The sequence below is a fragment of the Cygnus olor genome, chromosome 6 (assembly GCF_009769625.2).
Source record: "Cygnus olor isolate bCygOlo1 chromosome 6, bCygOlo1.pri.v2, whole genome shotgun sequence".
Classification (NCBI taxonomy): domain Eukaryota; kingdom Metazoa; phylum Chordata; class Aves; order Anseriformes; family Anatidae; genus Cygnus; species Cygnus olor.
The window spans coordinates 10087720-10100464 of NC_049174.1; the positions used below are offsets into that span (position 1 = coordinate 10087720).

At 49.2% G+C, this 12745-nt stretch overlaps 1 protein-coding gene across 18 annotated transcripts in view; it reads right to left on the minus strand.

The window, feature by feature from the left end:
* Positions 1-12745, minus strand: part of AGAP1 (ArfGAP with GTPase domain, ankyrin repeat and PH domain 1) — a 372200-nt gene that overhangs the window by 298065 nt on the left and 61390 nt on the right. For 9 of the 18 annotated variants that reach the window (XM_040560952.1, XM_040560946.1, XM_040560950.1 and 6 more), the window contains exon 1: positions 2273-3704. The exons of 7 other annotated variants lie outside the window; for them this stretch is intronic. In XM_040560952.1, the coding sequence (XP_040416886.1) occupies positions 2273-3449 (1177 nt within the window). In that variant the 5' untranslated portion in view covers positions 3450-3704. Of the gene's footprint in view, positions 1-2272; positions 3705-12745 lie in introns of those variants that run through there. 2 more of the 18 variants (XM_040560948.1, XM_040560949.1) reach the window with 2 other exon arrangements.

The window sequence follows — 12745 nt, forward strand, 5'->3', positions numbered from 1 at the left end:
GACTAAGGTAATTAGGAACAGATTTTCAATGTACATCATACAGGCTGATATTGGGATATCTGGGTGATTATTTCAAGTTGAAAATGTCAAAGGCATGTTTTTAAACTCATGCTTTCCCTACAGACCTTAGGCAGGCATTGCACAGAAAGTACAAAGGACTCTTGCACAGCACCAAACATGTTAAATACCAATGTCACATGGGAAGCAAGTTTCAAGTAATAAATTTTTTACAACTAGTTACACAGGAAAAGAAAAACATTTAAGGAAGGATTTCTCCCATACCTCCATCATTACTCTAAAATCTAGGCACAGGATTATCAAGAGCATACCAGTTTTATTTCAACTAAAAGAAGCCAAATTGTCCACACACAAGTCTTGGCTGAACAGCAGCTCATTCCAATCTTAAAATACTAAAATATATTTGGCACGCTAATCATAACACGTCATGAAACTTTTCCTCTTAAGAAGCAAGAGGGGAAATTAAGGACAAAATTTAAACTTAAGCTTTCTGGAAGGACACCAATAAGCGACAGCCGAAACTTCGCACAGAGGCTCTGTGTACGATTTTGCCTTGAACGGAAGGCGACTCACTGCACTTCTGCAGAAGCTGCGCTTCTCTGGATAAAAAAGGAGAAAGTGGACGAAGATGCTGGACTGACAGGAGACCTGCTAATCCATACCAGAAGCCTGCAACGCAGCTACCAGCGTGTAACTGCACTGCTGTCCCCAGGACACGTGCTTTTTGGAAAATGAGACTGAATGCTTCCTTGGGACAGATAAACCTGATACCAGCACGTCCACAAAAGCCTCTCTGGAACATCTTCATGCTGCATATCGGTGGTTACTGATTAACTCAAGTCTTCAGCTTATCCCAGGCTGAAAAGGCTGTGCTCCACATATATACGGTCATATACCGTTAAAACGGAGTAACAGCTTAAGCATATTGGCACAGGACAGGCATAAATAGTCATATGAAGCAACTCTCTGTTGTGGTTACCTCAGGCTTTAACCAAGGTCAGACCACAATTTCCGCCACGATTATTATAAACCCACATAAATGCCTCTACATCAATAAAATATTACAATCCTCAGTTACTAGCTCTAAATATTCGACTCTGCTCCTTGTGCCTCAAACTCGGGGCATTCTCTTAGCACAACTTCTGGCTGGGGGAGCTGCAGGAGGCTGGTGGTGCAGGGAAGATCCCCTGCTATTGCTTCCCCACAACAAGCCACCCTGGCTGCTTTCTGCAAAATCCACTGCTGGACCTGTGGTTCAAGGAAAGCTCAAATATTTTTCATTGAGGACTTTTTTTTTTTTTTTTTTTTTTTTTTTTTACAACAGCAGCAACTTACAGATTAGCACTTAGTGCTCAACAGGTTAGCATAATTACTAGGCAAATGTTTGATCCCCGATACCTTATAGAGAAGCACAGCTAGGAAGAAAGCACACGCGCTGTCCTATGTCAAACCCCGTAACCAGCATTTCTGGTTTGACACGTCCCAGCCAACGCTGCCACGAGCCTCTCAGATCCTCGCCGAGCACAGCTATTCAGCTTGACTTCCATCCCGCAGTAAGGTTCATTTTTGAGTTCCTCCTGCATCCTAAGGATTCACGAATCCCGGAATTGCCAACCTGCTTCCACCTAGTATTAGTAGCACTCGGCTAGCTGAAGGTTTGGATTACATGCACCATGTAAGATTGTGCTGCATTGTGTTCTCAAAAAACATCATTCAGCTGAAGTATTTTTGAGACAAAAGTAGTGTAGGACTTAATAATTTACATAATATTTGCCTACTCCTCCAAGGCGAGCAGACATTTCTGACCACCGTAACCCATCTTTGGGATTGCACAAGGGGAAAGGCCTGGCGCCGCACAGCACTGGGTCACCCAGTGACCTACATACAGCAGCACAGGAATTCAGCTTCCACTGCACAATTAAACAAGCCATGCTGGTCTCACCCAACTATCCTAGAAGGCACAGTGCATCAACCCAGAGCGTGTTTTCGTTCACAAAGCACACCTAACTGGCCCTCCTCAGAACTGCTGTGCTATGCACCTGAGCAGAAAACACTACCGAGCACTTCAAATCACAGAGCGCTGCATAGAACAGCGACTGTCAGCTCACGCACCTGCACTCCCAGCACGGCATTTCCCTCTCCTCACACAAAAAGGCCCTTCTACACCCCCCACCACCACTCCAAAGCTCTGCAGCAAACGCTTCCACTCGCATCCCCCACCGCCCAGCCTCCCGGATCAGGCAAGAACAAGCACCTTTGTGGGGGGACCCATCGATGCTCTCGGAGCTGGACTCTATGTCGGCGGTGGCTCTCCTGAGGCTGCTAAAATAAGCCCTGGACCTGGAGAAGCTGCTGCGTGGGGACCGGCCGTGGGGACTGCCGAAGAGGGTGGAGGTGCCGTCTTTGCGGGCAAAGATGCCGCTGAAGAAGCGCAGCAGCCGGTGCTCGTGGGCTGCAGGGCTGCTGGTGGGGCCGTCCCGCCCCAGGCGCTCTGAGAGCCGCTGCAGGTCGCTGTTATCCAGCGTGCGGTTCTTGCTCTTGCTCCGCTCCCAGCGCTCCAGCTCGGATAGTGGGTCGGCCTTGCTCAGCACCTCACCCACGTCCAGGGTATTGCGCTTCTCGGTGGCGGGCGGCTCGGCGGGTGGCGAGCCCGGTGCTCCAGCCGCCTCGTTGGGCTGTGGCTCCAGTGGTGCGGGGAGGCATCCCGAGCTGCTGTGCCGCCGCACCCGGCTCAGCGCCCGTGCCCGCAGCAGCTCCGCACCGCTCCAGTGCCTGAAGCTGAAGCTGCGCCGCAGCAGGCCCGGCTGCCGCCCGGGGCTGTGGCCCGGCTCCCCCAGCTGCACGGCCTCACCCCAGCGGCCTGCGGGCGAGCGGTGGGCCTGGAGCCCAGCATCCTCCACGGGAGAAGCAGCCACCGGCTCCGTTGCAGCTCCAGCTTCCTTGCGGCTACAGGTGGCCACCAGCTCCGGGGTGAGGGTGGCATCCTCCAGGGAAGGGCTGCTCCTCGGTCCTGTGGAGGCTTGCTGCCGTGGCCACCTGAAGGTCAGCTCGGCAGGGAACGGCTGCCCTGCCCTCCGTGGCACCTTGAGACGGCCCAGCTCCAGCTGCCCGGTGCTGAGGGTCCTGAAGTTGCGGAAGCCGCAGGGGCTGGGCACTCGGTCCTGCTCCTCGCCCTCCTCCTCGCCCTCCTCCTCCTCCACCAGCAGCAGCCCGGCCCTGGTGAGGCTGGAGGAGCCGGGTGCTTGGCCGCAGCCCCACCGCCCGTGCTGGGGCGGCTCGGGGCCGGGCTGCCCGCCGCTCTCCGGCCCCAGCAGCTCCTTCTTCACCATGGTCACGGAGATGCGGTAGACGGTTTTCCTCTGGGGGGTCCCGCGCTGCATCCTCTCGGGGGAGGCGGCGGCCGGCGGCTCGCTGCTGTCCAGAAGGTACATGTCTGCCGCCCTGCCCGCGCCTGCCTTCAGGCAGCAGCCGCCAGCCCGGGCATCCGCGCCACCGCAGACGTGCGCCGGTGGCACCGCGAATCCCAAGGCAGAAGCGCCGACCGCTGGGGAGAACAGATAACGCTAACGATCAATAAAAAACCAGCCCCCGAAGCCCGCCGTGCCCAGCCCGCCCGGCCCCCTCCCGAGGCCGCGCACCGCCGGCGGGTGCCGGGCCGGCCTCCGGGAGGCCCGGGGAGGCCGCGGAGCGCCCCGGGGCCGCTCGGCTGGGGCAGGGCAGGGACGGGACGGGGCAGGGCTGCGCAGCGCGGCCGCCTCCCCGCCGGGCGGTGCCGGGCTCTGCGCCCCTCGGCCGGCCCCGGCCCCAGCCCCGGCCCGGGAACCGCCGCTCCGGCGGCCGCTCAGCCCCGGCGGCCGGGCTCCGGCAAGAGGCGGGCTGGACTCCGCGCGGAGCGGAGCGGGACGGAGGGAGGGAGCCTGGCAGCAGGCGGGGGAGGGCAGACGTTGCCCACATAGCTCCCAGAGGGGCTCGGAGCCCAGCCGAGTACGCGCGCCCCGAGATGCTGGCTGCAGAGGGATGGGAGGGCAACACCGCCTTTTGGGAGATGGAGAGCCAAAGTCACCTGGAATTACTGATATTTTTTAAGCCTGAATAAATCTCTGAAGCATTATGCTTTGCAGAAAGCCATGTTACTGGGGGTTTCTATACTATATGGTTAGCCATGGTTACTATATGGTTACTACATGGTTACTATATGGTTAGCAATGCAGAAAGTTCTGACCTACCACATCCTTCACAACCACAGGTTTCAACAGAAGCAGATGGACAGCAGGGTGACACACATTGTACAGAGTGGGACGACAGGGTGACACTTGCTCCTTCCACACCCAGATCACCGATCCTCAAGTGGTCCAGAGCAGTCACAACAAAGTCATTATTGAATCCCAGAAAGGTCTGAGTTGGAAAGGACCCTAAGAGATGGGTCCAGTTGCAGCCCTCCTGGTCGGGCACCTCCCACTACACCAGGCAGCCCAACAACTCATGGAGACAGTATTGAAAAAAGCATCAGTAAGCCATGATGGCAGACACCAGAAATTCAACACTGAGGAAAAAGGTTGAAAAGAACACGCACAGGTAATAGAAGAGTCAAGATTCATAAGCTACCTTTAGCTGCTCTGTACAGTGCCTCCGACATTACAGTCACTCCTTGTTTACCACTGCTAGCAATGCTTAAAAGCAGTAAATGTAAAAACAAAGGAAAGCAGCAGTGTACCTCAAACAGAAGTGAACCCCAAGGCTGGCAAGGCAAGCCAGGATGGCTTCAAAATCAGCCAGAAGAAAGCGGAGAAGAAAAAACCTTCTTGGGCACAGCCCAGACAAGTTTGGTAGTTCCAGACTGCAGGAGGCACGAGGGGACGGGACAGGGCGCCAGCACCATGTCCAGGTGGCACCAGGACACTCTCCTCCAGCTCCACCCAACACGCGTGGATGCTGTTGGCTACAACTACCACACAACACTGGTTTATTGACTGCACCGGGGTCCTACAACACACCCTGGGGAACAGCTCCTAACAGGAGCACAGTAAATTTCTGATTTAAGCCACTTCTCCAGATATGACAGGTGCTATTGTCTCTGACCCAAAATAATTAGCATTTGTTATTCATCTTTGCTTAGAAGTTCACATTGCTGAATAGACTTGCAGACGTACCTTTTGCAGGTAAAACCAGCTGCACTTAAGAGAAACAGCCTTAAAATCAGCCTGAGCTCACACCTGCCCGGTCTGAAAACAGCCTCCCAATGCTTGCTCACACAGGATTATGGTACATTTTCCCACTTCTCTGATATCCAGAAGGCCATTCCCAACACGTATTTCTAACCTGGAGGTGGGGGAGCCGAGCCTGCAACAAAGACTGGGTCTAATCAGAAACACACAGAAGCCATATTAGAAAAAAAGCACACTCTTTAGGAAACCCAATGGTAAAACCGCTGTCCTTTAGCTACCCGGTGCAGCACGTAAGCCAAGCGCCACGACCCGTGTGGCTCAGGGACAACTCCACGCCACGTCTTGCAGCACGCCAGCGGCTGGAAGCAGCTCCTTAGCGGAGCAGCAGTGGAGTGGAGCAAACCATTTGTCATCGGCCCTGCATGGCGGAGCCCTTCGGGAACCGCTTACAAGGGCCCAGCGGCCCGCGCATTCCTCGGGCTCCCCTCTCCTCGCCGCCCTCATCCCGGGGATGAGATGTGCGGGCTGCCAGCCACACTGCTCGCTGGGTCTAGCAGCACACTGGGAAGCTCGCTTTCCCCCCAGCATTAGCATCTATCGTCTGTCCTCTAGAGGCTGTGCTTTGGTCGGGATGCTATTATCGCCTGGATGGTGGGAATAGATCTTAATCATCAGCTCCCGATGCTGTAACAACCCCTCTATGCCTAGTAAATCATACTCAAAGAGATTGCACCGCTATTCAAGCCACGACTCCTCATAAATTATTCACCGCCCCACAACTGCGATCAGACCGCTGCTAACGCGGCCACCTTCGCTGGCGCTCCAGAGACCGCCATGCGGGCGCCTGCAGCTCCATCACCTCCCGACGAGCAGTTCAGGAGATCTGCCACCCAAGCACCCTGCCGGGCGTCCCACAGACACGGTGCAGCTCACCGGAGGAGGCTCCGTGCTCCATGCAGGCCCTCGCATTGCCATAGAGGCTGGTGCCCAGCCCAGCAGCCCACAGGGGTTTTCGCAGCAGCAGCGCATCCCCTCCTGCTGCCCCGTCACATACCAAGCTCAGATCCCATCCTGTAACAGGAGACGTCCCTCGGGCCTGGTGACCAGAGCAGCCAGAAGTGCCTGCAGCCAACCCAAACAAGTCATCTGGCTTCAAGCCTACTCCTTGTGTCCTGAAGGGCTCCCTGCAGCCAGCTCCAGGCACCTCTTCCCCCGCCAGCAGCTGGAAGCGGAGAGCACAGGGCACACACACTGTGAACTGGGGGCTTCCGAAAGGGAGCGGGTCCACCAGCAGGATCTGATGGCACACGCATATACACCTCATTTATTCCTCCAAACTCCCAACATCACTAACACCTACGCTGCCTTCTGCCACCTACAAGACATGCTTCCGAAATACCGTGCTGTCTCTCCAAGTCTTGCTGTCTCTCCAAGACATTTACACTGACAGCAATGCTGTGTAAGCCCCATTCAACTTGCCCATTAAAAGGCCGTATTTGCCATTTTGCATACTACTGCCAAGGTCGAGTGTACCAACGTGGCCTTTAAGTCTTCATCTGTAACAAAATCAAACCCCAACACATATTGCAAAGCAACGTAAAGCTTTCTGGATACATGGGATATGATCTTTTTTCACGCAGGAAGCTCGCTCATTTCACAACAAGCAGGAGGAAGCTACGCTGCAGCTCACGATGTTCCTGAATTCAGCTTCATGCCACTGCTGACCAAACCACCAGCACACAGTGCTGAACACGAACCACAGCAAAGACAGCTGTGCTGGGAGCAGAGGCATTATTAAGGCAAATTTCCTGCTAGCAGCAAATGCTTCTGACTTGATAAAGCAAAGAATTCTTAAATCATTAGAAGTGATGTAGAATAGGCTTCGCATTTACTCTTTTCCCAACAACTCTGGGCAAAACGACTCTTGAATAATTCCTTGATTCCTTATTCCTCACAGGAACTTCAGTCTGCCAGGAGATTCAACGCAACCACCATTTAAACGTAAAAGCCCCAACAAGGAGAAGGTATGTGGCTCATATATCAGTAGCATCTGCTCATTAGAATTTCAGTCCTGAAAACAAGGCAACAGGTTAGCCTGTTGGACTGAAAGCTTTCGGAGTGCACAACTCTTGTGATGCCATTTTGATTATATGCCCATGCTTCACTTTGTTTTTGATGACTTCCAGTCATTCAAATCTTGGCTGCTCTAAGATGAGCAGATCTATTTTCATGTTTTTGTAGAAGGCAGGTTAAACTCTAGACATGTGGTATTATTCCAAGTAAGTGCTCCTTTAACAGATTTGTTGTGGAAGATGAAATTAGGTCAGCTGAACAATTCTTACAGTAATTCAGATGTGATTTCATTTTCCTCTTCTAGAAACAGTGTTCTATCCGCTGTTTGTCATTACAGATCAGTGTTCAGTGAGGAAACGGGGGAAGGCATCTGGATGAGAACAACATTCTGCTGGAGGGTACTGGCAATACAGAGACCAAACCCAAGGTCTCTCTCAAGCCACAGGGTTATTGCATTAAGCCACTGATCTGTGTTCTTCTGTCACTATGCACTTGTCCATTAAAATAGGCCCGAATCCACTGTAGGCAATTCTTTGCTAAGACAAAGAACAGTGACATCTCACAACACCACAGAGGAGCTACCAGCAAGACGTCAGCACTTGCTATCAATAACAATCTTACCGTCAGCACAATGAAATTACATTCCTGTCCTGAGAATACTGGATGCTGAGCAGGAAAGGGAAAGAGGGTGATGAGATGTGCAGCAGAAATGCAAGTCAACTATTTGCCTTTGTTACCAGGAGAGAAATAAAATGGTTGCATTTCCGGGACAGGGGAAGTGAGCAGCAGCCCATTCCAAGCGCAGATCATGTCACACTTTCTGACAGAAGAGTTACAGCCTTCTGCTGCTACAGAACTTAATGAAACAGCAGAGCTGACAAATAAAAGAGAGCACAAATTACACTTTCACATTCATTAATACTTTAAGCTAAGATGCTGCAAACATGCATTTCCCCTGTAGCACACTATAGCACTCGGTACCCATCCTTACAGTTATATCGTTAACCTTCAGAGCCAGATCTGCCAAGTGAACATGACAATTAAGTTGCTTATAATTCTATCATCCCTCAAGGCCCTTGGTATGGAATAGCCAATATTAAAGCCCATCCCCATTTTGTACTCGGCTGGTACCAAGGCAGCATTCTGGTGCATGGGAAGTAAAGTGCAAATACATGTCAGCGATCTCCATTAAAGAGGCTGTAGATGAACCAGACTACCTGCACAAAAACAAATTACCGAAGCACTTCGTATTCAAACATTCAGTGTTAAAACTGAGGTAACAGGCAGTAACGCTACGTATCTTCGTGATCATCCTACTGCACTCATCAGAGCTGCTCCAAGTTCTCGCTGCCCCTGCAGAGCCAACGCTGAGTTACCTGCAGTTCAGTCTGCTCTCCTGGGGAAGCAACAAGGGTCGCTGCTCTTTGCAACCCTGCAGTCAACCCTCAGGTGATTCCACAACTTGACTTCACTTTGAAGAGAAAAAAGGGTTAATCTAAGCTGCTGACATATCACCTATCTGTAAGGATAACCTTAGAAATATGAATTCTAGAACTTTAATTTGCTTCCAGGTATGCTGCTAATGTAACCTATATATATAGGATATGCTAACTGCTCACTATCCATTTCACCTCTCAAGACAGATGACCACCAGTGACACTTGGTGAGGCAGGTGCTCACAGCAGGACCAGCGGGTGCAACTCGCAAGGACTGCCCCGTTCACCTGGGTGCCTTCCAGCTACTAGCAGGCAAAGATCACAGAGCTTCCTCTAACAAGCAAGGCAGCTCGCCTTCCTACCCACCCGGCAGTACCTCATCAGGCTGTTAGCAAAGTTCATGTACAGTATCACCTCAAAATCCCATTTAAATGCACCGTTCGTGAATGTAAAAGCCATGCTTGTCTCAATACAAAAAATAAAAGTTTCAGAAAAAAATTACTTTTTTTTTTTTGGATATTACTCATTTTTGAGAGTTAAGCGCTTTCCAACTCATTCATTTCCCTTAATACCCCAGTCATGCACCATAAAGTATTCTGACAGGCAGCATCAACACGCAGTTCCAATCCCTCAAACTCAGGTCTGCGACTTTTGCTTATTACATTGGGTATTTGAATAGCTCATGAAATGGGAAAATTTTCAGATAGCTGCTAACTATATCAAGTGATACTCATTTTTAGGCAGGCCACTTTTCTCCTCAAATCATTTACACCTTGATAGACTGCATTGCAGTGAGAAAAAAAACCATCAGAACTTAAACTACTTTTGCCTGAAGTTTCATATAACAAGTACTGGAAGCATGTGAATTTTTCCTTAACGGCACAAACCAATTGAGTTCTTAAAGTCAAATTACTATCTGCATGAAGCCTAGATACACTTCTGAAGTGCCATAAATTCAGAGGCTTAAATTTTTATGAAAATGTGCTAACTCCAAAAGCATGAACATAAAAACATCAGTGTAGAAAGAGGGATGTTACAACACCTGCTACTGACACAGCCAAGTACTAACTGCGGTGCAAGAGCCAGTGGTAACTCTGCTCTTGATTAGTGAGCAGAATCTTGCTGTTTTAACCAGGTACACAACACATCTCAGCAAAACTAAATGCCACAACACGCAGCATATATTTGACCCCAGACTTCTGAGTTGTATGCAAGAAAGCGTAGTAAGCAAAGAACATGAAAATAACGGGGAGTACAGTCTGGTCCAATATATAGCTGGGTAACAAACTCTCCAACAGAGCATTTGTTCTACAGCTCTCATTCCAAATACTACTATTCCATATTTCCAAAGCAAACAACTCTCAGGTGAGAGGCTTGTGGTGCATCCTTCTACTCAGAAAGAGTGCTGTTCCTGATTCAAACTACAGTCTACTCTAGAACAATATATATATAGTTCTATATACTGCATAGATAGTTTATTTTGTATGATATACATCTGCGTGCTAAGCCTATGACTTGGTATGGAATTACACCAGCATGCCTTCTGATTCAATACAAAAGCAGATGGATGGAAAGGGCTTAGACCCCTAACCCCCCAGTCGCTGTATTTCAATAAGCCACCTGTGTATTACGGAAGGCTTGCATCAAAAGCCTGCTTAATGCCATTCTGCAACTGAACAAATCGTGACATCTGTAAAAGCTTTTAACATTTGCTGAAACTGTTTAAAGCTTCTGTTTTCAAAAATGTAGTACCATGGTAAAGAAGGTAATGTGTAACCAACTCGAGTAGCAGTGTTTTCAAGCCATCCAAAAGCTAACAAGCCAAGGTTTTGTAACTACAAAGATCACAGTTTGGGTAGGTGCTGAAAGCTACTGACTGACCCAAGGGGCACTGAGGTACCTGAAGCAGAGTGGGAAAACTGAGCATGCAAAATCAGCCAACCCAAACAGATTTAATTCCTACTCAACTTGCTCAAGCCTTTATTTACCCAGCAGCTATACCCAAACACCTAACGCTGTCTTCACAGCTCTGCCGCGTTTGCAACTCCAGCCTGGTTCTGCCCTTCATGCATTATTTTGAAGGACAATTCCCCCCAAACCCAGCCAGCAATTCAATAATAGCCGCTTGTTGACAAGCCAACTAATCGCAGGCCGGAGCTGACTAGTCAAAACTACAGCAGGACACAGGAAGTTTAAAGCAGGACAACAGACAGCAGTGCTTCAGAGCCCGCTGGTGAGCTCCAGCTTGCGTGGATCTGCTTAGCTGTACTCCAACCACCTCCTCCAGCAGAGGGGACACACAGTTCTCCACTGAGATGCAGAATTTTCCATAACCTTTGGAGCGCGCCTACTGCTGAGATGCTGTAGTGTGGTACCTAAGCACAGACAGTTGGCAAATCCTCGTTACTCCAAGGGTGTAACAGTGCTAGAAAGCACTCCAGGGAGCTAAATGGGCTCAACCGTTTCCTTCCCGATTTGCAGGGTTGTTAACAGGTGAGAGGTGGCAGGGGTCAGACCAGACACACAGAGACACTCCTAGGGAAAAAAAGGAGGAAGAAAAATCACCACTGAAATTTTGTGTTGATGCACAAGTTTACATCAGCTGGAAAATGCTGCTGAAGAGCAGCACTCCACTGCTTTCAACAGATTTCTGTATGTTCAGTCTGTCTCTGTGTAATGGACACTACTGAGACACATGATTTAAACCTTAAGAACAGCATTTTCCATTTAAAAAAGATATTATTTTGCAGTAAAAGATAAATATTTCTCTCAATGAAGTAAGATGGTGCACCAACTCCCCCTTAGAGATGAACACCATTCCACATACTGTTAGGCCACATTGCTGCTAAGAGCCATTAAGATGGACATTGCCCATTATCCAAATACCTACCAAATTGTTTTAACACAAAGGACTCAAGGACTCATCTTTTATCACTTCAGAAGATCTCCCTGAAACAGAAGCCCTTAACCCCAACGCCAGCTGGAAACGCAGCCCTAGCTATGAGCGTAGTTCTGAAGGGATGAGCTCGTTCCCAAGGCCTCTCACCCTACATGACAACCACAGCAGCAGGTCACGGTCCCCTTGTCCTCCCTGCCTCTGCTCTTGCCCTCCACCATTAGGCAAATAGTTTCCATGCCATTTCATCAACAGGATAAGAAAATTAACATAATTTTCGTACATACAAAAACAGGGGATGGGGGGTTGGAAAATTCACTTCCTCGCTTTTGCTGGTTTAGCTCCCAAGCTAAGCAAGGCCAGCTGCTCAGGAAATACCATTGTAATGAACACATTATTGAACATGGAAGAATCAATCGAGATTTCTGTCAAAACTTTCACATGCTGCAAACAGGCCAGAAATCAAATGGCTCTTCCAACACAATTCTCAGCCATGTTAAACAACATCATCTTTCAAGAGTCAGGCACATGATTAAATTTTTTTTTTCTTTTACATCACATGCAAAAGAAGTGAATTACAGTAATTTCAATAGGCAGATGTGAGCTACTCCTCACTGCTAACACTTGCCCTAGCCCCTCTGCTTTCTGATATTGCATTTGCTCCAAACCAACCAAGGAAAAAACTGTAAATAGAAATTAATTCCTTTCAAATAGGAAACCTTATTCATTTTGTGACTGCTTTCATCTTATATTCTGTAGTGATAAATTTGTTGACAACACACAAAGTATGAACCATTTTAAAGGACAGCTTAATCCTATCTCATTATGAATACTTTGGAGGTTTCTTATTCAGTTCACAGTAATGAAGAACCCTATGATACCAGAATTCCTACAGCTGCTAGAGACTACCTACTACAACTGTAATTTGGGAAAGTTCTTAAACTGCTTTACTCCTTTTAATCTACAAGTTTTGTAATTCAATGTAATGAATACTTTCATCAGTCCTAAGAAGAAGAATAAAGAAGGTACAGAAGAATAAAGGTACATCTTATAAGCACCTTTAGCTATCTAATTTCAAGGTACAGAGAAAAGGAGAACTTGTCTTGGAGGTGCACGCTGAAATCACAAGGCACAGTAAGTGGTGCAGCTGGTGACAA